Source organism: Corylus avellana, chromosome ca2 (genome assembly GCF_901000735.1).
Source record: "Corylus avellana chromosome ca2, CavTom2PMs-1.0".
In the NCBI taxonomy this organism is placed as follows: domain Eukaryota; kingdom Viridiplantae; phylum Streptophyta; class Magnoliopsida; order Fagales; family Betulaceae; genus Corylus; species Corylus avellana.
The window spans coordinates 1,088,950-1,115,510 of NC_081542.1; the positions used below are offsets into that span (position 1 = coordinate 1,088,950).

At 36.8% G+C, this 26,561-nt stretch overlaps 6 protein-coding genes across 7 annotated transcripts; all 6 read left to right on the forward strand.

The window, feature by feature from the left end:
* Window positions 1-169: 169 nt before the first annotated feature.
* Window positions 170-4,365, forward strand: LOC132171974 (pentatricopeptide repeat-containing protein At2g17670). Of its 2 annotated transcripts, none has more exons than XM_059583394.1 (2): window positions 170-1,713; window positions 2,331-2,553. In XM_059583394.1, exon 1 carries the CDS (start codon window positions 292-294, stop codon window positions 1,708-1,710), a length of 1,419 nt encoding a protein of 472 aa, XP_059439377.1. In that variant the 5' UTR covers window positions 170-291; the 3' UTR covers window positions 1,711-1,713; window positions 2,331-2,553. The 2 variants fall into 2 exon arrangements, with proteins under 2 accessions (XP_059439377.1, XP_059439376.1); XM_059583393.1 differs by lacking the exon at window positions 2,331-2,553 and adding an exon at window positions 3,270-4,365 and having other exon boundaries at window positions 173-1,713.
* Window positions 4,366-5,933: 1,568 nt separating this feature from the next.
* Window positions 5,934-8,804, forward strand: LOC132172639 (uncharacterized). The gene is made up of 7 exons (XM_059584173.1): window positions 5,934-6,327; window positions 6,432-6,536; window positions 6,648-6,734; window positions 7,690-7,740; window positions 7,971-8,064; window positions 8,148-8,232; window positions 8,325-8,804. The coding sequence occupies exons 1-7, from the start codon at window positions 6,217-6,219 to the stop codon at window positions 8,476-8,478; spliced, it is 687 nt and encodes a 228-aa protein (XP_059440156.1). The 5' UTR covers window positions 5,934-6,216; the 3' UTR covers window positions 8,479-8,804.
* Window positions 8,805-9,365: 561 nt separating this feature from the next.
* LOC132172640 (uncharacterized) lies at window positions 9,366-14,008 on the forward strand. Its single transcript, XM_059584174.1, has 2 exons — window positions 9,366-9,419; window positions 12,547-14,008. Exon 2 carries the CDS (start codon window positions 12,971-12,973, stop codon window positions 13,847-13,849), a length of 879 nt encoding a protein of 292 aa, XP_059440157.1. The 5' UTR covers window positions 9,366-9,419; window positions 12,547-12,970; the 3' UTR covers window positions 13,850-14,008.
* LOC132173002 (uncharacterized) lies at window positions 10,525-11,451 on the forward strand. The gene has a single exon (XM_059584566.1). It carries the CDS (start codon window positions 10,525-10,527, stop codon window positions 11,449-11,451), a length of 927 nt encoding a protein of 308 aa, XP_059440549.1.
* Window positions 14,009-17,018: 3,010 nt separating the features above from the next.
* On the forward strand, window positions 17,019-18,129 carry LOC132172346 (uncharacterized). The gene has a single exon (XM_059583830.1). The coding sequence runs from the start codon at window positions 17,106-17,108 to the stop codon at window positions 18,000-18,002; it is 897 nt and encodes a 298-aa protein (XP_059439813.1). The 5' UTR covers window positions 17,019-17,105; the 3' UTR covers window positions 18,003-18,129.
* A 929-nt stretch (window positions 18,130-19,058) lies between these two features.
* Window positions 19,059-23,437, forward strand: LOC132170869 (uncharacterized). Its single transcript, XM_059582006.1, has 7 exons — window positions 19,059-19,364; window positions 19,614-19,746; window positions 21,817-21,920; window positions 22,001-22,172; window positions 22,284-22,424; window positions 22,511-22,566; window positions 22,668-23,437. The coding sequence occupies exons 1-7, from the start codon at window positions 19,273-19,275 to the stop codon at window positions 23,314-23,316; spliced, it is 1,347 nt and encodes a 448-aa protein (XP_059437989.1). The 5' UTR covers window positions 19,059-19,272; the 3' UTR covers window positions 23,317-23,437.
* The last annotated feature ends 3,124 nt before the right edge of the window (window positions 23,438-26,561 follow it).

The window sequence follows — 26,561 nt, forward strand, 5'->3', positions numbered from 1 at the left end:
AAGCTCCGGTCAGTCTGACCGGAGCCACTGAGCTCCACCATTATGGGGTTAAATGGGTTACATAAAATGTAAAGCCCAAACGATTTGACTCATGAAAAGTGAAGAAAACATGAAACATGTCAAATGGGCTACTGCATATGATTACAAACATACCTGAAAGAGACGAAATGCAAAGCCCATTAAGATGACACTAATACATGAATCTCTTTGAAACTCATCTCAAACCCTGCCAAAACCCTAGGAAACTCTGAGCAGCACAGAGCTGAAGCAGCCAAGCAGAGGAAGAAGAAAATGGGAAAGTTCCCACCGTCAATGCGTTCAGCAATCTCAACTACGCTCATGAAAAACCAATCTTCTGTTATTCCTGCAAAGTCCCCACCCCCGCTTACAAAACCCCATCACTTTCCCAAGAAACCCACCAAGAAAACAACCCCATCCCAACTTTCCGGGAAGACCCAAGACTCCTCCTCCTCTCCCCCACCGTTCCTTTTCAAATCCCCAAACCTCTCAGATGCCAAGAAGCTCATCGACTCCGTTATCTCCTCCACTACCGCCAAAGGCCCACTCGACCTTCGCTTCCACAACTCTCTCCTCCAATCCTACGCCTCCATCTCCACCGTCAACGATTCCATCTCGCTCCTCCGCCACATGATCAAGTCCCACCCTTCCTTCTCCCCCGAACGATCCACCTACCTCATCCTACTCTCCCAGTCCTGCAAAGCACCCGACTCCACTCTCGCCTCTGTTCACCAGACCCTCAATCTTATGCTCACCAATGGGTTTGAACCCGATAAGGTCGCCACAGATATTGCGGTCCGGTCGCTCTGCTTGGCGGGTCGAATTGAGCATGCTATCGAATTGGTAAAAGAATTATCTTCAAAACACACTAAGCCTGATACTTATACGTATAATTTTCTTGTTAAGCATCTCTGTAAGTCCAGGGCTTTGAGTACGGTCTATAGTTTTATTGATGATATGCGAAATTCTTTTGGTTTGAAGCCTGATCTTGTTACTTATACAATATTGATTGATAATGTGTGTAATACAAAGAATCTCCGTGAGGCAATGAGGTTGGTGGACGTGCTTAATGAGGAGGGGTTTAAGCCTGATTGCTTTGTTTACAATACAATTATGAAGGGTTATTGTATGTTAAGTAGAGGGAGTGAAGCAATTGGGGTTTATAATAAAATGAAGGAGGAAGGTGTGGAGCCAGATCTTGTTACATATAACACTTTGATTTTTGGGTTGTCGAAGGCCGGACGGGTTAAGGAAGCCAGGAAGCTTCTGGGTATTATGGCGGAGAAGGGTCATTTCCCAGATGCTATTACATACACTTCGTTGATGAATGGGATGTGTCGGGAGGGGAATGCTTTGGGCGCATTGGTGTTGTTGGAGGAGATGGAAGCAAAGGGGTGTAGTCCTAATTCTTGCACTTACAATACGCTGCTTCATGGATTGTGTAAGTCTAGACTTATGGAAAAAGCGATTGAGCTGTATGGGGTGATGAAATCAGGGAATATGAAGCTTGAGACGGCAGCCTATGCTACCTTTGTGAGGGCATTTTGTAGGGAAGGGAGGGTAGCAGAAGCTTATGAAGTGTTTGATTATGCGGTTGAGAGTAAGAGTTTAACGGACGTTGCTGCTTACACAACATTGGAAAGTTCGCTTAAATGGCTGAAGAAAGCTAAGGAACAAGGCCATGCCATCTAACTGGTATGCTTTTCAATTACTGTAAAAAAAATTTCATTAATTTGTTGTGAGAAGGATTTGGGTTTGAATGAGATACCGTAGCTATGATATTGAACAAATGATTTATGATCAATATATGCATTGGTTTAAATGGAAATCTAATTAATATATGATGGGATCCTTTTTGTGATTGCTACCATCCAAGGATATAAGTTTTTGATTTTAGATGTATGAAATTAACTCAGAATACCTATTCTTGAAGGAGGTAATATGCGCACTAATCTCAACTACCATCCAATCTCTATATCAACTCAGTTGTCTTTAAGTTTTCCAATCACCAACAAGTTATATAAGACTTATAGACAACTGAGTTTATCAAGAGATTGGATGGTGGTTGAGAGTAGTACGCATATTACCTCATTATGAGTATAAGTATTCTGAGTGAAACAATTCCTCATTATTAGTCAACCCGTGTGGTGGAGCACTTTGCATGGTGTCCTGGGGATCTAGTCAGGGACACCTCAGTTATCCAAAAATAATTATGATTGATTGAAAGGTTGGTTGCCATCTCTTTATCTTAAATGCAATTCCTCATTATTAGGTGATCAATATAGCATGCTAATTTTTGTTTCCTTATATAGAAAGTGTTTCTTGGCTTTTGATAAAAGGTGCTTAAAGTTCTCTATTCAACACAAGCATTGACTGGGCGAGGATACACAACTTGCTGTCAACTTGTTTGTTTCTAATTACTGTAAACAATCTGTATCATTTGTGCCACCTAGTAACTTTGTGATGATATTTTGTAATGGTCATTTATTCTCTTTTATAATAATGGAGGTAAGGTGGATAAACATTTTGATATTAGATTCCATGTTATTGTGAAGTTTATGACTCCACATTATGATAAAAACCTCAATAAGATGACTTATTAGACGTCACAATGATTTTGCTCCCTTTGCCCTGAGCCCTTTGATGTTAAAATTTGACAAAGTGACACCAATATTTATTGATGCATGTTGTCCTTTTCCACACTTTTAATCATGATAACTACCTGGTTTTTGGCTACTTGTACATCCATAAAAAGGCTAGATTTGTTAATTTATTTTTTACTATTGTTCTACAAATAAAGTTGTTGCATTTGTTTTTTTTCCCGAAGGCATAATCATACTTCCATCTTTCCTGTCTTAGTAACCAAAATCAAAATGATGTATCATTTTTTTAAAATAAAATGATCCCATGGTTATGGTAAGCGACATTTGTCAACTTGGGCTTACCGTGCCACTAGGCACTAATCCATATAGAATTGCTGATTATGGCTTTATTCTTATCCACTTTTGATTCATAATATTTCTTTGTTAAACTTTGGAAACAAAATGATCTCCATAGCTCTATACTTCACTCGTTATATATATGGCTATCTTATCTCATTTATCCACTTTTGATTCATAATATTTCTTTGTTAAACTTTGGAAATAAAATGATCTCCATAGCTCTATACTTCACTCGTTATATATATGGCTATCTTATCTCATTTATCTTCTGCTGCAAATATTGCTGTGGCATGTTTCTCTTCCTGGAAGGTCTTGACAGAAGTGACATAATCCTCTCATTCCTGGCCACGAGCTCTCTTGTGCTGAGGTTGTTGTAGGTTCTGTTGTTGACTTGAGTCGTCAGTGAGCATTTCTTGTCCAAAGAAGAAGACTGCATGTGTGTGTTACATCACTATTGTTGGTGCACAAGGGCTTGCAGCAGTTTCAGTCAAATTGCCAGCGGTTGCAACAAAATGCCCTGATTGGATGGTCCTGAGGTTGAAGTGGTTGTTCAAGAAATCTATAGTTACTATCCCTGGTGCACGAAAGGCTTGCAGCAGTATGGTTGAATGAATTGAGAGAGCAATATCGCCAACTCAAGTAGGTAGAGTCAGGTGAAACATCAGCTGATGGTATTCTTATTTTTTATCGTGTGGCTTTAGTATACCACAGTATAAGCTCATTATTGCTGATTAGCTAATCTGAGGGCATACTATTTCTTGTCACCTTGATATGTGGTTTTTAGGTGGTAAAGATGTTGTTTCTAGTCTGATTAGTCATGAAGCACATGCGTCTATATGTTAGGTTAGAAACTTTCCCAGAAATACTTTTCTCCTAAAGAGCCCAAGCGACCTTCTTTATGTACCTCTTTGTAGGATATCAATGGACAAAAGATCCTTCAAGTTAGGGTATTTCTAGGAAGAAGAATATAAAGAATAGGGGTCAGAAGATCCTGAACATTATGATGATCATGATAATGACAATGATGACGAGGGTGATAAAGAAGAAGAAGAGGAAGAGGAGGAGGATCTAGAATATAGAAGGAAGAAGGTTATAATGAGGATAGTCTCAGCTGGGCAGAGAATCAGTGCTTTGGGACCCATCTTGAAATTGTATTAGTATTATTAGTAGCATTGGCTCATTATGTTGCTAAGCTGATGAATGTTGTATGGACTTGAGACTGGTGAAGATATATCACAAGCACCATAAGGCTTGCGAGTGGCAAGCCAAGGTACTGTCGTTTTAGTCGGCAGTGTTTGTGTGTGTGTGTGTTAAGAGCTTGTGGTTTTGTAATGCAAATGGGTGTTTATGAATTTTCTTCTTTGTCGATTGTTATGGATTGCAGTGAATTGGGTGTTCTCTTTTAGCCGATTATGTTTTCTGGAGTTTAATTTAAAGTGACTATTCTGGTTTGTGATTTTTGACTTACGAGGGACAAAAAGGACTTCTTCCATGTTAATAGCACAGAAGAGCTTGTTGGTGAGAGGAGAATGACTTTCTCCAGCCAATTGTACAGCTCTGCAGGCCCAACTAGAACAGTTTTTGCAGTCACAGCTCGGAAAGGAACTGTTGTTGAAACTGACGAAATTTGGCAGTATTTTATGGTGTTTACATGTTTCTAGTCATAAGAGAGCTCGGGTGTGTCCTAGAGGGCAATCTGATTGACCTAACAGGCTGATGCGCACCAGGCAATTCGATTGAGGCTGCCATATTTAGTGTTTTCTTCTTATGCTGAAAATCACTATCAAGTACACAAGTGATGCTTGAAGGACTATCATTCTTGAATCTCTATTTAGAAGACAATTTTTTTTTTTTTTTAAAGTTGGTTCCCAAATGATGTGTTGCCATCCTATGAGTTAGTGACACACTTCCCAAAATAATAAATTTCATGAGATGATGACACATCATTTGGAAACTAATTTTTGAGAGGAAAATTTAGGATGTGTAGCACTCTTCTTCGTAGAATCGTAGTCCAAAGAAGACTGAAATAAAAAAGGCAAGACCAAAAAAGAGCCAAGCCTTGGTTAAAATTTAATATTACTGTATTTAACAGTGTAAATAATGCCATATTATTTAAATTTTTTAAATAATGTTTTGACAATATTTATTACGTGACATTATTTACACTTATGTAGCTCATTTTTATTGGACAGAATTTCCTTCAAATTAATTTGAAAAAAATTTCTTCTGTCATACTTCACGAGTGTCATTTCTCATATAGTTTTTTAAATATTTTTAAGAGTAATTTATTGACATTCTACTAACTAGGAACTTAAGTATTAATTTTTTTAAAACTCAAAGATGTACGACACTCGACATCGAAATTTTTTTTTCTCCCAACCGAATTTGAGGAAATTTGTGTCCATTTTCATTAGCTAATTTATGTCCGATTGCCTCTTGGGTGTTTGAAGCGTGGAGGAGAGGTGGTAGAGGGAGAGGATGTTGGTGGCCACCATGGCTACGAGGAGCAGCAGGTTCAGACCCGTGGTGAAACCCATAGGACTTTGACTCCTGTGGACTTCAGTGGCTTTGCCATTTCTCTGCTCTTAGATTTTGCTTGCTTTTAAGCTTCTTCCCTGTTTTGTTTGACTAATCTCAGTGAACTTAAGCTCTCCAGTGTGAGTTTTGCTCCTGTGTGGATGAGCCCAGGATTCAAGATTCAAAATGTGGGTTTTGTTTTCTCTTATGGCCAGTGGGAGCCATCAAGAATAATCCAACTTCATTCCCAAAAGCTTCTACGTCCATCGGCCGATGAAAATGATTCTGCAAACCCATATGGCCGAGTTGGGATGCTGGTTTGGGTACTGTCTGCACTAGCAAGGAATGAGGAAGAAAATTTATGCAAAAACCAACCTTTTTTTTTTTTTGGGGTGGCCGAACTACCCCACCCCAGATCAGCCATGGAGGTGGCTACAGCCGGCCACTCCATTTTGGCCGAGGGGTGGCTGGAGCCGCCCCTCTGGTCTTCGTTTTTACTTAATTTTTTTGTTTTACTTTTTTAATATTTTTATTTTTTAATTATCGATTTGTTTATAATTTTTATTTTTTAATGATTTATTCATTATATTTTATTGAGTGGTAGGGCCCACCCATTATTTCCTTCCTGCTGTAGCTCAAAATTGCACCAAAACGAACTACCGCATCCGCATAGAAGCCGAATCCGTTCCACTGACTAGAGAGCCCCTGCGAAGTTCGTCTATAGCATATCGGCCACGGCATGAAAGGCAGTGACTCCGACGAATCGGCCGATCACCACTTGACAACGATATCGGAGCATTTTTTCGGCGATGACACGGACGAACTGCCCTTCTCCATCTCTATCATTGAGGTCCTCCGTCTCTTCTTCTATGAAAAATAAAATTCAAACAAAAGACCGAGTACGAAACCTGAAATTTCATTTCTTTTTGGTGTTGTTAACGATTTCTGATTCAGAATATGAAAGAGGACTATGGCCTGTTTGTCTGGCCCTGCAGTGTCATCCTGGCCGAGTATGTTTGGCAACAGAGATTGCGTTTTACCGGAGCAAGCGTGGTTGAGGTAAGGTACTTTGAATTCCTTTCATCCAAATTGTTTGCGAAATAATTTCAATAATCGACGTTTCCATGAAAAATTTAGATTTACTGTAATTGTAATTGTTGGGTTTTGCAGCTTGGCGCCGGGACTTCCTTGCCCGGGTTGGTCGCCGCGAAAGTCGGTGCTGACGTCACTATTACCGAGCACTCCGATAGATTAGAGGTTTACTTCTCAATCAATTTTACTAATCTTAATTTAACTTATTGTGATTATTATTAATCATTGGACATGTTCAATGTACTTCATGAGGGACCAAACGTCCTTTGACAATTCCTAGGGCATTATACTATGTACAATTCTATCAAATTAACTGGTTGGGTTTTTGCTACATCAACCACTTTCAAGATTGAGGAAAATTTGATAAGTACTGAAGTGGTAAATGCTTATGTGGCAAAATCTTAATCATTTAATTTGGAAATAATGGTTAGTATTCAAGTGAAATGGAGAGGATTTATTTCACAGTTCAAATTTTGTTTTGTTCCATCTAACGGTGTACATATTGCCACATCAGTTAAAATTTTTAAATGACTTGGTAATGCATTCACCATATGGTAACATATAGACCAGTAAATCTGTGAAATCTAATATGAACTACAAATTGATGATTATCTATTGTGTTGTGGGGTCTACATTGAAGTATGAGGGTTAACATTAGAGTTTTGTACATTCTTTATACATAGAATTGAACCCAATTGTGATTGCCAAGATGAGTTGTTTTCATATTTTAGTCCTATTCAATTCATTTTCTTTTGAGTAAAAGGTCCTGAAATTTCCTTTTGGGCCAAGAGGGGGTTTGCCATATGTTGGACACAGTTTGTGTATGTAGTATGTACAAGGTAACAAGAACAACTTCCTACTTAGATAATAATGGCAATGCAGACACGAATATAGGGAGCCTTAATGGAACCAAGCCAAGAGTCTATTATTCTTTCAAGTATCAATTAGAGCCACAAATCAGTAATGAGCTTCAAGATATGGGCTTTCTGCTGGAAAATAATCATTCTGTGTGGTACACGAGTTTTGTTAACAAGACTCTTGTTATTTAATGCCCTAAGCAATATTTTTTGTTTAATAGGTCTGTAAATAGTCTTACAGTCTGATTCTTTTGGATTTACAGGTGATGGACAACATGAGAAGAGTGTGTGATCTGAATAAACTCCAGTGTAATGTAATACTATTGCTGCTATTATTGTTATTTATGTATAAAATTGCCAGGTCATGTAGTTCCGAGGGTGGAAATTTGCTCTAGTTGAAAAGACAAATAATGGACTTAATTTTTCTTGATCCCATTGCTTAGTTGCTCATCACCTACAAGCATGAATTCAAAGTATATTGTCCCTTTAAGCGACTTTAGCCTTTTTGAGTCACTTTTAAGGAGATGTAGTACTGCTTTTGTAGGTACTAGGATTGACATGGGGAGTTTGGGATGCATCCATATTTAGTTTATACCCAAAGATTATTCTTGGGGCAGATGTATTGTACGACACAAGCGGTAGGTTATTTGCTATGAATTATGTTTTTGTCTGTTTTCTCTATTGATTGAGCTGATATGTGGACTCCATTTGCATTTGTAAGCCTTTGATGACCTCTTTGCCACCGTGACTTTCCTGCTTGATAATTCTCCTGGGTCAGTCTTCATAACAACATACCATAATCGAAGGTATTCTTGTAATCTGGTGAAATATTACCCTGGATCATGTGTCCTTTTGTACACATTTAACGTCTTATAATTCTTTTCTTTCATAAATGCAGTGGGCATCATCTTATTGAGTTCTTGATGGAAAAATGGGGGTTGAAGTGTATAAAGCTTCTTGATGGCTTCTCATTCATGCCATGCGACAAGGCTGCTGGGTTGAGTGGCAACATTCAATTGGCAGAGATTGTTCTGAATAACGTTCGGCCTTAGGTAACTAATCGCATTGGATTAGCATCTGGAAGTTTCTGATACAGCCGTTCTAGTCAAAATCCAAGCTTCCCATTGCCAAACAAAACTAGGCATGGCGGGCTAGGGAGTGAGCCCTAGTTTGTGAGAAACAAAATAGAGCTCAGCAGGGCCTCACATCATGCAATAATAGCTGTTGGTTAAGTAGAGATGAATTTTTATGGTTCAAATTAGATTTGATCAGATGCAATGGTAATGCCCATGTTCTTTTGTTGGAGAATATTATGCATTCTAAAAATAATAGGCCTAAATCAATAGTCAGCAATAAACACGGTTGATCTTTTGAAACATATCATTGTGTCTAGAAGGCATGGATTTGGAAGGGTAATAATCAAACTATTTGGTATCATTTGTTTGTAATTGCACATTTTTAAGAGGCTTGGTATATTTGTTCAAAACTACCCCCAAATCTTGGGTTGCTTTAGTTCCATTCTAGCTATCAAGATAATATTAATCTAGAAGAGCGTCTTTGGTATTCACAGGGACAATTTAAAAAATAGAGTTGAAAAAATGGTTAAAAATATATTAAAGAATATAACTAATGAAATAAATAAATAATTTAACAAAATTTCGGTATCTTTTGAAACACACACACACATATATAAAACTTGTAATTTATTTTTTTATGCCTATTGTTAATTTATTAAGCTGTCCTCTATGCCTTTCTATATTTTAATTTTGTTGCATGATTTCTTCATATTTTGGTCCTCTAATTAGATGGTCAATTGGTCATCAGAATTTTTCTTCTTAAGCTAAGGGAACATAGGCTGCACTAGAGTTCAACACAAGTTGAAGGAACATGGGCCGATGATGAGGGCATTCTATTTTATTTCACCAATAGAATAAAAGAAATGAAATTAGCCCAAATACTTCTCAACGCGCTTCAAAGATGCAGAATAGCAAGAGTATGAAAAATTTGAAATGAACTTAACTTTCTTTATAAATTTGGTGTGCATGAGAGTTCAGCAACGGGTTGGAGGTTCATTTGTCTAGATAGAGATTCTAGTAATTTTATTGACCGGATTGTTAGCAATTCAGACAGCAAATATGAGATAACTATTATGAGGCCCCACCTGTTCAAGCAAATTTTGGGTTGCCCTGCCCATTTGTTTGAACATGTAGGCCTCAAATGTGTATAGCAAATTGGTGGAATTCCGGACCTCATTTGCCTCGCCACGCCCTTGTCTCAGCCATTAGTTTGGTATGACGGAAGACTCAGTGAATTACTACCCTGACTCATTGCCTGCCACAGAATATGAAGGCTTGCTTTATGAGTTGAATGCAGGCAGAAAACTGTAGGGGACAAGGAGAATCATTATATAGAATGAGCATGTGAAGCCAAAGAGTGGTTTTTGGATGAAGTTTAGCTCTCACAATTTCTACAACGAGCTTGCCTCCCCTACAACTTTTCTATAGTAATTTTGTTTGTATTCGGCTGATAATTAACATCAATTTCCAAGGCATAAGAAAAATCTAGTGCCGAATGCTTCCTTGTCTCCCAAGGACACCAACTGTACCGTATATATATATTCAGAGAATTATACTATATTATCTTTAAGAGAATGGTAGCAGTGATGATTGGAGAGACAAGGAGGCATACGTACAGCATGAAATTCTTTATTACAAACGATAATTCAAAGTATGATATTGAATTATGCTCTAATAAGAGAATTTTACAGTTGATGATTGGGCAGGCAAAGAGGCATGTACATAATAATGTTTACATTTTCAAAATAATGCCTGAAGATTCTTACCAAAGCAATATGTTGGTTGTCTCATGACCAAACAAGATTAACAATCAATCGGGGTGGCGGATTGTTGGCCGGAAACAATACAGGAGAATCGGAAAGGTATCCTGATCACCCACATTGCCATGTGCACACTTTGCTAGCTGCATTGTGTTGTTATAAATATAGATTCAACAATGATATTGATAGCCTTCAACTTCAAGCATCACTTGTGTACTTATAGAGTTCTAGTGATTTTCAGCATTTGAACAAAGCTGTAAATATGGCAGCCTCATCTGAATTGAGTGGTGCCCATCTACCTGTTAGGTCTATTAGCTTGCCCTCCAGGACACAACCAAGTTCTGTCAGGCTTGAAGAAGTATTAAACACTATAAAATCCTGCCAAATTTCATCAGTTTCGACAGCATTTCCGGTCGGAGCAGAGACTATTCAAACTGGTCTAGCTGGGCTTGCAGAGTTGTACAATTGTTTGGAGGAACTCATCCACTCTCCTCTCACCCGACAAGCTCTTCTGTGTCATGAACATCGAAAGCTAGTGGAAGAAATTCTTGAAGGGTCAATCACATTGCTGGACACATGCGGCACTGCAAGGGACATTATCTTTACCATGAAGGAACATGTCCAAACCCTGCAGTCTGCTTTACGTAGGAAGGGAGTGGATTCAAGAATTGAAAGTGATATTCATGCTTACATGCTCTTCAGAAAGAAGGTGAAGAAGGATGTTGCTAAGTGCCTTAAAGAATTGAAGAGAACGGAAAGAAAAGTTTCTTCCTCTCCACTGTTGGATTTAGACCTCCGTTTATCGATGGCGATCGGAGTTCTAAGAGAAGCAAGCGCCATTACCATGTCCATTTTTAGATCTCTTTTGCTGTTCCTGTCCGTGCCGGCAATGGAGACAAACGCTGCACGTTGGTCATCATTGGTTTCGAGATTGATGCCAGCGACGGCGAGATTATTGTCCTGTGAGAAAGGCCAGAAGATTATCAATGAGGTGGGGAGCGTTGATGTTGCTCTTTGTTCCCTCCATGGGCATCTAAGAAATAAGGATGCTAAGGCCGAAGTTCAATTGGCACAAAGGATGTTGGAAAAACTCCATCTTAGCATTAATGATGTTGAGGATGGATTAGATTGTCTGTTTAGGTGTTTACTCCAAAATAGAGTGTCTTTCTTGAACATCCTTGCTAATTAAGGCTATCAAATCTTTGTACATCTTTGTAAGAGAATTGACATATATAATTAAAATAGTATTTAGAGAACTTATCGATTTCTTTTCATTCAATTTTGTTATTGTTCTTTCCAAATTTATTAGTTTGGAATTGAACTGCATATGCAAAATCTGCACAAATTCAAAAACTCTCACCTTTTTGATCGAACTACAAGCAGGTTGTGTTACTGAAAGTTGGAACTCATGTAAATCTGTAAGAGGAATGAAATTTTTTCTTCTTTTACTAGCTAGCTATGTTAAGATGTGTTAAATCACCACTTATTCCAACAGTATATGTTGATAGGAAATAGTGAATTTAATAATATATTCTCTCTCACATGTAAACTCAAATTCTCTCTCAATAAGTGATTCTTTTATGATGCCATGTTTTATGTTGTATTACCACTTGCTAGGGGGAGTTTGGTATAGGGACACCATCTAACTGATGAGGTTCACAGTTTGTGCCTAAAATGTGTCACAGGACAAGTTAGTCTAACTACATAACCTAGGGCTCTATTTGATTTAATCTATGACTCTGCACTGAAAATTATGAAGCAGCAGCATATGTACATTCATTCTTGCAGCTCTGTTGGTGATGCCTAGATAGTTACAGCTTAATCAATAAAATTGTTTGCAATATGAGCAATATTTACTTGAAATGAGAAATAAGCTCTCTTCTTTGATACCATATTAAAAATTTAAGCCGATAGAAATGATTTAATCATTTAACTAATACTTAACAGACTACCAGTTCAAAGCATTGATATAATGAGTTTCATAAAGTTAAGTTGTTTCCATTACCATATCCTACTACTGCTTACCTTTCGATTACTGAGAAAATGGAGGAAGAGAAAATAAATTTGGTTATTTTTTTGATAAATAAGAAAGCATTTGTTGGTTAAATACAATGGAGACATAGCAAGTACAGGGCACTCGTGCACACAATTAAATAGAAACTTCAGCATTGAAATGGCATGGGAATTCTAATCATTATCTATAAATCAATCGTTACACATTATCTTAATCTCAACAGATCTGGATCTCGATCTGTCTAAAGCTTTTGTTTAATACATTTTGCAGAGCATGGCTCTCCTAGTTGAGACAACCCAGACAGGGCACATCTTTGTAGGTGAGGCAGCTGCAATTTTTTAGTTTGAAAATGGAGGGTAATGTGGCAGCAGGGGAGGCAAAATGGGTGATGACTCCTCTTGTTTCTTGGATCAGAAACACCCAAAATGACAAAATAGCAGGACACCTCAATAACAAAGGTGGCATAAATGAATAGGAAATCATTGAGGCAATGCTGGCCAAAGCTGTGACAGGCAACCGAAGACAACGGAAAGCCCATTCACTGGCACCACATGCTGGCCACATTGACATGAATAGTTTTGTCTCTTTTTCATCTCTGTGGGTGTTCCTATATATAGGGAGAATCATAGAATTGGCAGAAGCACCTCAAAGTTAACTATAAGCTCTCTGAGAGAAAAAAGAAATCATAGCAGCCATGGCTGGTAAATACCATGTTCGATCTATTAGCTTGCCTTCCAGATCTCATCCTACCACTCTTAGGCTCGAAGAAGAGCTGAACAAGCTCAAAACATGGGAGGCAACATGTTCTGCATCAACATCAGATTCAATCTGCAAAGGTCTAGTTGGTCTGGAGGAGTTGTACAAATGCATGGATGATCTTCTAAACATGTCATCGGCCCAACAAGTCCTGTCTCAAAATCAACATGAGAAATATGTCGAGGAATTGTTGGATGGATCTGTAAGGCTTTTGGACATCTGTGGCATTACAAGAGATACCCTTTTGCAGATTAAGGAACATGTTCGATCTCTTCAATCTGCTCTCCGAAGGAGAAAGGGAGAATATTCTAGCATTGAAAGCAACATCAACAGCTACACTTTGTTCAAGAAGAAAATGAAGAAGGATGCCAAGAAGTTGATCACAGCACTAAAGCAAATGGAGAACAAATGGGCTGCATTTCCAGTCTTAGATCTAGATGATCAACACCTCTCTGCAGTGATTCGAGTGCTTAGAGAAGTTTGTGTAATGAATGTTTCCATCTTTCAATCCCTCTTGCTGTTCTTGACAGTGCCATTGTCAAAGCCAAAGGCAACTGGGTGGTCATTGGTCTCAAAGCTGATGCACAAGGGTGTAGTAGCATGCGAAGAAAAGCAAGAGAATGTGAATGAGATGGAAGCTGTTGATGCTGCACTCCGCACCCTCTGCAGATATGCTGATGCTGAGAAGATGCAAAGCACACATAAAAGTTTGGAGGATTTGGAGATTAGCATGGAAGAAATGGAGAATTGTTTGGAGTGCTTGTTTAGGCGCTTGATCAAAACAAGAGCCTCTCTTTTGAACATAATCTCTCAATAGAGCATTACCAAAACCCATTTTTGTATCCAAATCCTTGAAGGCCATCAGATTTTTAAGAGGATGTGCCAAAAGGGTTCATATATATTTCCTATTCAACAACAACTATGTACATTTATCAAATTATTATAGAGTAAATGCAAACAGAAAGTTTGAGCTCCACATCAATTTTCCTCTTTTTCTTTCCTCTTACATTCTCTATTGATTCATTAAGATATCTTTTGTTTGCTTGAGTGATGAAAACAAACCTCAAATTGGGTTGAGGTATGGATGAAAGAAATTCTTAGTTGTATTTATGACATCATCAAAACAAACCTCAAATTAATTAGAATAATTTCTTTTAATTTAATTTGGAGAAAAAATTTTATTCTTTATTTATTTTGAAAAATGAATAGTATATGAAACATGAATACACTGTTAAATCTATAAAATTTAATCTAACCCGTAAAATAATTAAAAACTTTAGGAGTCTGAAACTCAAATACACCGTTAGATCTATAAAATTTAATCTAACCCGTAAAATAATCAAAAACTTTAGGAGTCTGAAACCCCCAACCTATCATCTGGAATTAGTCATACTTTATTTCATTTTCTTTATTAATTTATTTTGGGAAATGAGGGAATGGCTAGAGATGGTACACCCCTATCATTTTATTAAATAGTGACACAAACATTAATAAATATCATATGAAAATTACGAAGCCATGAGGTGGCCCAACAGCTTATCAAGAACATGAAACTTAATTGTCAAGATTTAAACTTGATAGAACTTAGAAGTCTCGATTATTCCACAATAAAGATGCCCCTAATTACAATTATTGAAAAGCCCTATATATGGTTTTGTCCTCCTCCACGTGTAGCGTGCATAAGGGAACATAGAACATGTTTATTAATAATAATGTCACACGTGTGTGCACAAAGAGTCGATGCTTATCCTTTACTCCAAGTTTCCAACACAGATTCTGCCACATCTCATGCCGATGATTAAGCAATTTTTTTTTTTTGGAAGCTATTTCCCAAGCAAAGGCAATCCACTCTATATTTGATTTGCAAGCAAAGGCTAATCTAATCTTACACCTTTTTCACATTTTAAGGGTCACAGCCAGCTCCTCACAAAGTAATAACCATTAATCTTATTAAAAATTACACATAGATATAAATTTAATAATAATAAAATTGCCTTTTTTTTTTCCTGTCTCCTATAATAAATTAAGACCAACTTCTCGAAATCACTTGAGGCTCATCTTTAGATATAAACCCCAAATTGTTTATTTCAGTCGAATAGTTTATTAAATTCATCAATTCAAGCTTGCCCTAATGCATGATGCAATAGTTTATAGTTTCATAGTCAAATTAGAAGAAACTTGAAAGACTTGTTTTTATTTTTTATTTTTTTAAAAAACTAAATCTGGACATTACCTACCAAGATCAATCTCTACCAGTAATTTTCAGCCATTATAACTAGTATTTTTCTTTCAAAATTTTAGAAACCAACAGCTGGCTAGAACCTATCCCTGTCCTGGCCCTCCTGGGTTCAATCCTACCTCAAAAGTGACCAAAACTATTGGACTCTACCTATAAAAAGTATTATAAAATACAAATAAAAAGAAAATAAGGTACAGATAACTAAACAACTATTCAAGACAAAGACATTAGCGGCATCTAACTTTTTACAGATTCCTCTCTTCATAAAAATTAGCATTCATTAGCTTTGATGTAGATTAAAGTTGGTCACAATTCGCTGACTGAATCACAATCTGCCTTGTCTGTAAATGAGAGAGGGCTTTGTTAAAGCTTACTTAGTTGGATTCGTTCAAACAAATAGACTCAATCACCTATTTGAATAGTCAATTATAGAGAATTCCAATCCAATAAGGGCAGTGGTTGGATTCACGGACGGACCAAGTATTAGATGTATGAAAGGTAGCTCATAGTGCCACAAATCATGGACTAAACCCATATCTTACATTGGAAGGTTGTAAACCCCAAGGGGTACATGGTGCCAACATGCCACCCGTGCACTCATATATTAATGATAACATATACATTCCTTTGTTTAACCACCATCCTCTATCTAAACTCTTCAATTAATTACTTAATTAATATGGTTATGGATCTCTCCAGATCTTTATTTCTAGATACCAAAGATTCTTTATTCAAAATTACTTTAATAATGTTTACACCTTTCAATGAAGATTGAGTTGTTACAAAGAGAAATGCTACACGCACTTATTTGTGCTTATTTTTTGTTGTAACAATGAAAATTATTATAATCTGTCCAAAATTCAATGATGATTTATTATTAATTATTTTTGTTTAAGTAAATGTTGATTTTCAATGCCACATCAAAGAGTAAGCATTTCTATATACATGTAGCATTTATCAATTGAAAATGCACGTCCACACCAGATTGAGTATGCCCTATCAAGAAAAACACACTATTCTGGTAAGGGGCGGCAACATGCATGACCACTCCACTGTTTTGGCCAGGGGTGGCTGCTCGGTCACCCTTGCCAAAACAAATGAGTTTTTCTTAACGGGGCATATTCGATCTGGTATGTACGTGCATTTTTTTGTAGAAAAATGCTACAGGTAACAATTTTTTTACAAAAAGATAGGTACTAAATGATGTGGATCTTATTTATTAGTACTCATAACATTTTTTTTAATTACTTGTTTTCATCATGTCCAATAAATAAGTTCTACATCATTTTAGTACACATCTCTTGGTAAAAGATTTGGTACCCCTAACTTTTTTATTTATTTTTTATAATATATAATGTGTTCCAAATTAACGTGGCAGCTCTCAATTTAAGGGTGTAAATAATTTATTTCTAGATCCTAACAACTTTGGCCGGCCACACATTCTTCAATGGCTCCATGAATATTGAGCCATGGAAAAGCATAGGTTGGCGGTGACGGTGGTAGATGACAGAGAACAAAGGGTAATGATGAATATATAGATAGTCTTGGTGCACCCAATTATGGAATACACCGTACCCAAATGACACCAAAAGATTTTGTATAATAATAATATCAAACAAAACAAACCTTGTTGGTGGAAAGACGTGACAACATAACCCACGCAACGCAATAGAGAACCCCCCCACTCTGCCTCCACATGTTGATCACATTCGCATTAATCACCTCTAGATTCCTCTGTCGCCTTCCCACATCTTCTCTCTTCTAAATTCCTTTATATATATAAATATAAATACGAGATGATGACTAGAAATCTATCTTACATTTGAATTTCTTCATGATGAAGAGACCAACAACAATGGCGGCAGCCTTCTCCCCCAATGTTCGATCCATCAGCTTGCCGGCCAGATCTCATCCGAGCACAGTGAGAGTGGAGGAAGAGCTAAACAAGCTTAAATCATGGGAATCGTCGAGTTCTTCATCATCAAAGGCAGAAACAATATGCCTCGGTCTATCGCTTCTGAGCGAATTGTATAAACGAATACAAGATCTTCTGAATCTGCCATTGACCCAACAAGCTCTTTCCCAAGATCATCACCAGAAATGGGTCAACGAGTTGTTGGAAGGATCATTGAGATACTTGGATGCATGCGGGAACACCAGGGACTCTGTTCTCTCAATGCAAGAAACCGTTCGAGAGCTCCAATCTGCTCTTCGCCGGAGAAAAGTTGGAGAATTGGGCAATGAAAGCGTTGTCTCTGCCTACTTTTGCTCGAGAAGAAAGATGAAAAAGGAGACTGCAAAGTCTCTGGCATCACTGAAGCCGCCATTGATGGATGGCTTGGATTGCTTAGAGAAGAAAGATGATCATCTCTTGGCGGTGGTCAGAGTGCTTAGAGAAACAAGCCTGATTACCATTTCAATCTTCCATTCGCTCTTGTTGTTCCTTTCTGCACAAGTGTTGAAACCAAAGCCAAGCAGATGGTCGTTGGTTTCCAAATTGGTGCAGAAAAGTGTGCAGAATGTGAATGAATTGGAAGGCGTCGACATGGCTCTTGGCAGCCTGTTGATGCAGAGTTCTTGCAGAGAAATGGAGGGGCAAAAGATGCAATCTGCGCAGATTGGGCTGGATGCTTTGGATGTTAGCATGGAAGGCATTGTGAAAGGGTTGGAGTGCTTGTTTAGGCACTTGATCCAAACCAGAGTTTTCCTTCTAAATATAATGTCTCACTAGGGGATCTCCAACACCAATTTGTTGAAGGATCTGCATATTTATTTTTCTACTTTAAAATTTGTATAGATATACTTCACTCACACTGCTATGTAATTTGATTTTCAATATTGATATTTGTTCAATTCAATAGGCCTTCAAAATTCTTGATTAATAGCAAAACATTATATATATATCACCATTTTTGTTCAATAAGATACCAAATTGGTGGAAGAAATAATGGCAGAAAATCTCTTGATTACTCAAATTTTCATTTCTAAATGATCAAGACAATTGGCCAAATCCGGTAAAACCATTTCATTGATATCTTCATTTTGTAAAGCAAGTTGCTTGGATTCTTGAATAATCCACATCATTTCTTGGATTGTAACTAAAGATTTTCCTTTATTTGAGTGCAAATGTGCAATGTGAGTTACTGATGAGTTGGGCTAGAAGTTTTTGGATTTTGTCTTTGCCAAGTTGGGTCCACTATGTCAATGGATCCATTGGGCCTGTTTTGTATGTTTTTAGACCTTATGATTCTTGCCCACTTGGGCCAATCGACTTGTTCTTGTAACTTTTTATTTTTTATTTTTTTTAATATAATTCAATTTATTTAATTGCAAATCACCTGTCAAAATTGGGAATACTATTAGTCATATTCCTAAATACCTTGTAAAATATATTATTTTATTCGCTCAAAAAATAAAATAATTGAAAAAAAAATACTATTATCCTAGCTAAATATCTCATAAGATAAGATATATTATTTTATTTCCTCAAAGTACATGTTGATATCCTAAATATTTTATAAAAAATATTATTTTATTCAAATATTAGAACCAAATAATAGACCACAAACAATAACACAAATTAGTCATGAAAGCAGTAGAAGAGCACGAAAAATTAAGAGATGATTGAAGGAAAACAGAAGAAAAAAATTGAAAAAGAAAAAGAAAAAAGAAAAGAAAATTGGTACTTCTAATTCTAAACTTCTAAAATCCGACATTGGATTCTGCCACTAAATCCTCCAATTCTTCTCACACGTGTCAAATCTCCTAACGGCTATATCTGTTCTTCCCCTCTCACGATCCTCCAGAGTCAAGAAAATAAACCTCAATCAGAAAGGATCAGTGCCATCAGCGGGGCCCCTGAGTGGGACTATCGGATCGAGAACCAAAAAGATCGACTTTCCAACTCAGGCGAACGTTACTTCGTCCAAGAAAGGTAAAGCAAAAACCACACCGCTCTCTCTCAGTCTCTCTCTCTCTCTCTCTCCCACACATTCTCCGCCATGACTGTCACTCGTGTAGCCACCACCAAAGCCAAGAGTCTCATGAAGCTCAGCATCTCTCTCTTCCGCCGTGGCTTCAACTCTTCGAAATGGTACATTTCTTCTACATCTCCATTTTCTCTTCTTTTCTGGGTTGCTAAGAAAATCTGTAAAAAAATAATTTTTTTTGATGATTGATTCTGGGTCTTGTGGTTTTTGTTCTGTATATATCCTTGGAAGACGATGCAAGAATACTGATTTTCTAGGCAACCAAAGGGGACAGGGGCTAGCTAGTATCTACCTAGTATTTTCTTTTTTCTTTGGAATAAAAATGAGAAATGAATTTTGGGTTTGTACAACAGCAAGACAGCGGCGAAGATGGCGGTGGCTAGAATAAAGCTGCTGAGGAACAAGAGACAGGTGGTGGTGAAGCAGATGAGGCGAGACATTGCTTTGCTTTTACAGTCTGGTCAAGATGCCACTGCTCGCATCCGGGTAATCCACCATCTAAATTTCTGTTTTGGGTGTCAAAATGAAATTTGAAATGAAGCAAATGGAGTCTTATATCCCAACATCTATGCATAAATGTGTATTGGGTTTTTTCATTGGTGTAGGATTTTATGTTATTTTTGGCTTTGGGTGCACTAGAATCTTGTTTACCGTGTTTTGATGTATTAGCATTGCTGTTAACATGATGGTAATTGTCCATCTACATTTCTTTTTTGGGTTTGAGACTGAACTTTGAAATGAAACTAACCAAGTCTTAAAGACCAACATTTGCGGATATCTGTGTTTTGGGTTTCTTCATTGGAGTAGGAATTGATATTATTTTAGCTTGGGGTATAGTACAATATTTTTTTATTTTTTGTTTTATGCTGGAATTGCTGCTAACATATTGCTTTTCATTTTATATTTTTATGATTATATTCCCTTGGGGTCACTAATGGAATATAATGGAATTGCCATATAATGGAAACCCAACTGAAAATGTGCAATATAATGGAAACGCCATGAGAGGAAATAACATTTGTCTTTTAAGCATCAAGAGAACAGGAATGGAGCTAGTTGGGTTTCTTTTTATGGCCCAGTTTTGGGTTGCTGGGGTCAATAGTCCACGGTGTTTGGACATTGGGTTTGAATTAATTTGTGGTGCTTAGAATTAGATACTAAATTAATTATTACTTATCAAAAAAAAAAAAAAAAAAAAGAATTAGATACTAAATGAGCCCACTGCCTTTGCAGGCTAAACTTGGTTGATATGAAAACTTTTCTCACTTTAATGTGGTCAGAATGACCATGCCCTTAAATTACATAACAACATGATTGTAAGGTACTAATTATGTGAATCACAATAGATTGGGTTCCTTTTCACTTTAATGTGGTCAGAATGACCATGCCCTTAAATTACATAACAACATGATTGTAAGGTACTAATTATGTGAATCACCAATAGATGGGTTTCCTTTCCTTAGGGTAGGTTTGCTGCATTTTGATGCATTTCTGAGATCACCATACTGAAACAGGAACCACAGAAGTGGTTAGAAGGGATGGACTTGCCCTCATTTAAGTGTGTAACTCAAACAGGTCATCAAATTAAATGTGTGTCACCCTTCCATTCCACAAGTTAATTGCTTTGATTGGTGTGTTGTGAAACCAGAATATGTATCAAGTCTACTGTTTAACTAATTGAAGTTATTCATTTTCTCTCCGAGTGCTTCTTCTTTCATGCATCTACCATTCATTTTTTGCAATAGCACACTGGATTGTATCAGTTATATTTCCAAAGGCACTATAGCTTATGGCTTAGTGCCTTTGCAATCATAGGATGCTCATATTTAAATTGATGAAAGTTGATTTGTTCTTGCTCTTTATATCATATAAAATGGTTCTAATTATTACCTTGCCCGGTCATTTCCAGTTCAAAGTATTGTTTTGACTTTATTTTACCGGTTTTTCTAATGGATTCCCCAATGTTTATGGTGTACATAGTTTTTCTGTCTCTTTTTCTCTTTATGTAAGTTTTATGGTTTTCTGAATTCGTGGACATAAGAAGGCTTCTTCTCCACTACTTCCCTTTTAATTCTATTCAGGTTTCTTCTTAATCCTGAAAGTGATGTGGTTTACAGTATTTTGGTTTTAGAATTAGTGCTATCAGAGGCTTGGATTGGCCTTTTCATATCAGATACCAAAATTCTTATAACTAGGCATGTGTACGTGTATGATTGTGAAGTGAATGGTTTTGAAAGAAGGACGAGGGCACATTAGAATGCAGGTACCCAACAGCTACTTTTATCATTGAGCATTATCTATTTGTGGATCTTCTATTCAGATGGGTCTGTTTCTTAAATTTAAGAAAAATGTTCTGTTTCTTAATTATTATTATTATTATTATTTTTTTCCTGTTTGGTAATATACCTCCTTCCATGTCAGCTGCCAAAGGTTTTGGCTCATTTTTGTGATCATACATTTGCTAATTGGGATTAGGCAGCATGGCATGGCTTGTTGATTGATAGTAAAATAAATGATTTTGACCAGCAGCATGGCTCATTTTTGTTGTTTTTGTAGGTTGAACATGTTATCAGAGAACAGAATGTTCTGGCTGCAAATGAGTTCATTGAGCTCTTCTGTGAATTAGTTGTGTCCAGACTTTCGATCATTGCAAAGCGAAGGTGAAAGAAATGAAATATTTATTACTTTCTAAGAAAGAAATTAAAAACATGTAATTCTGATCTTGGTCCATCTATTCCAGGGAATGCCCAGCAGATCTGAAAGAAGGGATTGCCAGCTTAATATTTGCAGCCCCAAGGTGCTCGGAGATTCCTGAACTAGTGGCAATTAGGGATATTTTTGAGAAAAAATATGGGAAAGATTTTGTATCTGGAGCTACTGATGTGCGACCTAGTTGTGGTGTGAACCGCATGGTAACTACCATCTTCCTTTGGTTAATTATATCTTACCTGTGAGTGAGTCGACGATATTTAGCTTTTTATGTTCTCCGTAAGATTATAATTTTTTTTCTTTCAAAATTGTAGTTAATTGACAAGCTCTCTGTAAGAACCCCTACTGGTGAAGTAAAGTTGAAAGTCATGAAGGAAATAGCCAAGGAGTACCAGATTGAATGGGATACAACAGAATCCGAGTTGGAGCTTCTCAAGCCGGCAGAAGAGCGTATAGTGTGTTCCTCGCTCTTTCTCTCACACACACACTTGTGAAAGTCAAGTTTGTTTATCTAAAAATCTTCTTTTTCCTCGCTGATCAGGAAGGACCACAGACTTTCGTTAGTGCTACCAGCTTACCCTTGAAGCCTGCTACCAGGTAAGATATCGAATTTATCCCCCTTTGTTTCACCATAAAAAGACTTCAATCAAGAATTTGTTTGTTCATTGCTTAGAAGTCTCTTCTGGCTATTTCCTTAGATCAACAAGCAGTGGAGAAAATGGCAATATGCATTTTAAGGACACTGCATCAGCTGCTGAATCAGCTGCAGAATCTGCCAAGAAAGCAATTGCTGCTGCACAAGCTGCTGCCTATTTGGCCAACAGAGATTTCAATCCAGCCACTCAAGCATCTGTTCTTGATAATAAGTTGAATGCTTCAAGTATCAACCCTGGATTTGAAACCCTTTCTGGCAATTCTTCTGGCTCCTTCAAGCCAAATGACCATTCCCCGGTTAACTCGCAGAATGCTGGTCATCAGCTGAAAGCTCCAGGGAGGACATACGAGGCGCAGAGTTTTGGAAGGTCACATTATGTCAACAGTGAGGAGACAAGGGTTACCAATGTGACTGGAGGAAATGGAAATGCTTATAGGAGGCATAGCTACAACAATGCACCACCTTCGAGACATTCAGATATAAAGTTTGATGAATCAGACTGTGACGAAGAAATTGAGATGGAAGAACCTCCTAGTGGCGTTTTACCACCACCCGAGCGATCTCCACCACCAGTACCACCTTCATATCATGATAAACAAGATTCAGCTCATCGTGTTCATCCCAAATTGCCGGATTACGATGCACTTTCCGCTCGCTTTGAAGCCCTGAAGTCTCGCAAATCACAAACATAAAGTACATCTTGCTTGGGTTGGGTATATCACTTTTCTTGGCTTTTGTAATTCATACATGGATGGTCTATCCACGTTCTTTCTATATTATATAGATACAAAATAACTCATGCGAAAATTATCAGATGTTTTCATTTTGTCAACTTTACTGCCATAGAAAATGCAAATTCGTTACATTTGTTTCTAACATTTTGGTCATCCAAGCAGACTTCATGCCCACAATGTTGGACTCCACCTTGTTCTGCACTTTAAATCCAAATATTATTTTATTTTTTATTTTTTCCTACAGGAAAGTCTGAGGGTTGAACTGACTTACCCATGATATTTGAAGTATAAAGCTGTTTATATATATATATTAAGAACATTCAAGGAGAAAAAAATAAAAGAAAATAAAAATATGAAAGATGCTAAAGGTTAATAAGTTTTCCATATTTTGCTCATATTCCCTTACAGTCAACCATTGAATTTGTGGAGTCCACCATTGACTTATGTGGGATCTACGTAAGTGTACAAATTCAATAGTTGATTGTAAGGGAATATGAACTAAATATGAAAAACTTATTGAAGTCTAGCATTTCTCTAAAAATATAAGAGTAATTGGAGTTTTTCATTTCAACACGTAATCATAAGCTTTAAGTTACATGGTTGATTGGTGCTATATTTCGTGGAGAATAAAGCATTATTTTTACTAGGGTGATGCACCGATGATGGATTAGGATTGGTTGCCTGCTTGAATTGTAGTTTATTGAACCCTTGTATGAGATGATGATCATTTGTCCAAAAAAGTGTTTGGGTAACCCAAAACTTACTCGGATAAGTGAATTTTATCGAAGTCCTCATCCAATTGCTTGTTTGGTTATAATGCAGCTTGGGTAACCAAAAACCTACTTTGACACGTAAATCCCATCAGAATTCTCACCCAATTGCCTACCTGATTATAATGTAATCGGGACATGCAATTGCAAAGTATCCATCATTTCGGTTTCATTGACTATTAAGAATCAATTTCCTACCATTCAATCCGGACAATCAAACAAACAGAAAGTTTCAGATCCACCTGCCCCAAGCAACATCGATCACCAGCTTGTAAATAACAATCTTGCTTAATTCTACGTTGATGTTTTCATGGCAAGATCAATTTGTCAAACAACTAGAGTTGTCTAGAATTCATTGCATGAATTTTTTTTTTCTCCCTCTCCCCGTCATCTGATAGCAACTAAATAGACCCACTTTAAAGTCATTACCTTTCTTGACAATTGTACACCTCTTTCCGAAAGAGGGTGCACCCATTTGTCACTTTATCAGAATTTTTAGAAAGAACAATACTATATTATATCGTCACCTAATTTAACCTCGTTAACTCATAGATAAACTCTTGTTTTTTAAAAATAAAAATCCAAGAGCATTTGATTTTATAGGGAATCAATCAGAAGGCTTTTTATTTATTGATTTTATTTTATATTTTTAATGAGTAATTAGTACTTTTTTTTTTTTGATATGTCCACACAAGAGGAGAGAAGGGAATTTGAACTAGTGACTTCCGCTTCATTAGGCGTGATCCTAGTCGATTGACCTACCTCTTGGGGACGAGTAATTAGTACTTGTAGTTGTTAGCAAATCTAGTGCTTGTGTTGAACCTTCTATAAAAAAGTTTGAGAGCTTTACGTAGTTGATTATTCTAATTAAACATGTGAAATAATTCGATGTTGAATAATGAATAATACGGTCGTGGAAAAACGTATATGTTGAATAAAAAGTGGACTACATGGCTTGTTCTGTATTTTCTTGAACGATTAATTTTAAAAGCCTATATTTTCTTTAAATTCAAATATTCAAATATTTTCTACGTAGAAGTCTAAGGGTTGAACCGACCCTACCCCATGATATTTGACGTATAAATATGTTAAAATAAATAAATAAAAGGAAAAATAAAATAAACTTATATTGATTGGTACTATATTTCGTCAAGGGAAAAACATTGTTACATGAGAGAGATATTTGATGGGTGCACTTTGACTCTATTAGAATACTCGCCCAATTGCCTATACGATTATAGTGTAGTCGGGACAAAAATATCTTGTTCTATTTTTATTTTGGAATTCCTACAATGCAATTCGAGCAATCAAATAGAAAGAGATTTACACGGTTCACCTACCCCGACCCGACCAACATCATGATGTTGTAGTAGATATTTCAAAACTTCAATATGGGTTAATTCCACAAATGTGTTCGGTGGCAAATTAATCAATTCGTCAAAAAGTAAAGAGAAGTCTAAAATTCATTGCATCATGATTGGGTTTTTTTCCTCCCTCTTCCCCCATCTTCCAATGGGGTGGCTGTGCTTGAGTTGAGAGTAGTCATGAGAACACCACTCTTGACAAAATGAGCACATCCCTCTGAAAGAGTGGGCTGCGCAAACGCTCTCTTTCGATGCTGTAATGATATTTCTAGATTTATTTAAGACCCCCTGGGCCCTCCCACTGGGCCACTCCCTTCCTCTTCAGGAGTATTACGTTGACCAAGTCCTAGCTCCTTCAGCATGTGGTATATATGAAAGTTTGAAACCTAACACATGCACTTACAAAAAAAATAAAAATAAATAAATCCTAACACATGCTCATAGCTTGAAACCAAAAAACAAAAGTTGTTAGGGTATGTAATTTTTACTCTAAGTTCCCTTTCTATATAAAATAGTGAAATGGTTAACTTGTCAATTTAATAAATAAATCACATTATTATTTCACAACTATTTTATCTTGTTGGTGTGGTAGGATTAATTAGTCTTTGGATTAGTCATTGTTAAAAAAAAAATATATATATATATATATTAAAAGATTAAAAAATTGTGGGATAATGGTGTAAGTTATAGCATTTTTTCAATTTAATTGATTATAGAGGCCGACTTATCAACCATACATTGTAAATTATGTCGGTAAGTAAAGAGATTATAATAAAAAATGTAGTAGTCAGATCAATTTCCTTAAAAAAAAAATAAATCCAAAACAAGTGGCTTAATTTGTCATATATATTTCTTAAATAATTCAAACATGCAATAGCACTATAGCAGCCAAAATTGTCCGTCAAGCCAATTACACTATTCCAACAAAACAAACGGTGTCTCTCATGCTGGTCATCAAAAGCTGTCTAAAACGAACGTAGTCTCGACACACACCAATCTTTCATAATCAACGTACACCTACTTCCGTTTGTGTGTAAAAATCCACCTATATATAATATATATAGCCTGC

Bases quoted from the DNA above. Each gene is read 5' to 3' on its own strand.
- LOC132171974 (XM_059583394.1), top strand. From the start codon at position 292: ATGGGAAAGTTCCCACCGTCAATGCGTTCAGCAATCTCAACTACGCTC.
- LOC132172639 (XM_059584173.1), top strand. From the start codon at position 6,217: ATGAAAGGCAGTGACTCCGACGAATCGGCCGATCACCACTTGACAACG. The intron at 8,065-8,147 runs GTAGGTTATTTG...TGCATTTGTAAG, and splicing joins TGTATTGTACGACACAAGCG to CCTTTGATGACCTCTTTGCC. The intron at 8,233-8,324 runs GTATTCTTGTAA...TCATAAATGCAG, and splicing joins ACAACATACCATAATCGAAG to TGGGCATCATCTTATTGAGT.
- LOC132173002 (XM_059584566.1), top strand. From the start codon at position 10,525: ATGGCAGCCTCATCTGAATTGAGTGGTGCCCATCTACCTGTTAGGTCT.
- LOC132172640 (XM_059584174.1), top strand. From the start codon at position 12,971: ATGGCTGGTAAATACCATGTTCGATCTATTAGCTTGCCTTCCAGATCT.
- LOC132172346 (XM_059583830.1), top strand. From the start codon at position 17,106: ATGATGAAGAGACCAACAACAATGGCGGCAGCCTTCTCCCCCAATGTT.
- LOC132170869 (XM_059582006.1), top strand. From the start codon at position 19,273: ATGACTGTCACTCGTGTAGCCACCACCAAAGCCAAGAGTCTCATGAAG. The intron at 19,747-21,816 runs GTAATCCACCAT...TTGTTTTTGTAG, and splicing joins ATGCCACTGCTCGCATCCGG to GTTGAACATGTTATCAGAGA. The intron at 21,921-22,000 runs GTGAAAGAAATG...CATCTATTCCAG, and splicing joins TCGATCATTGCAAAGCGAAG to GGAATGCCCAGCAGATCTGA.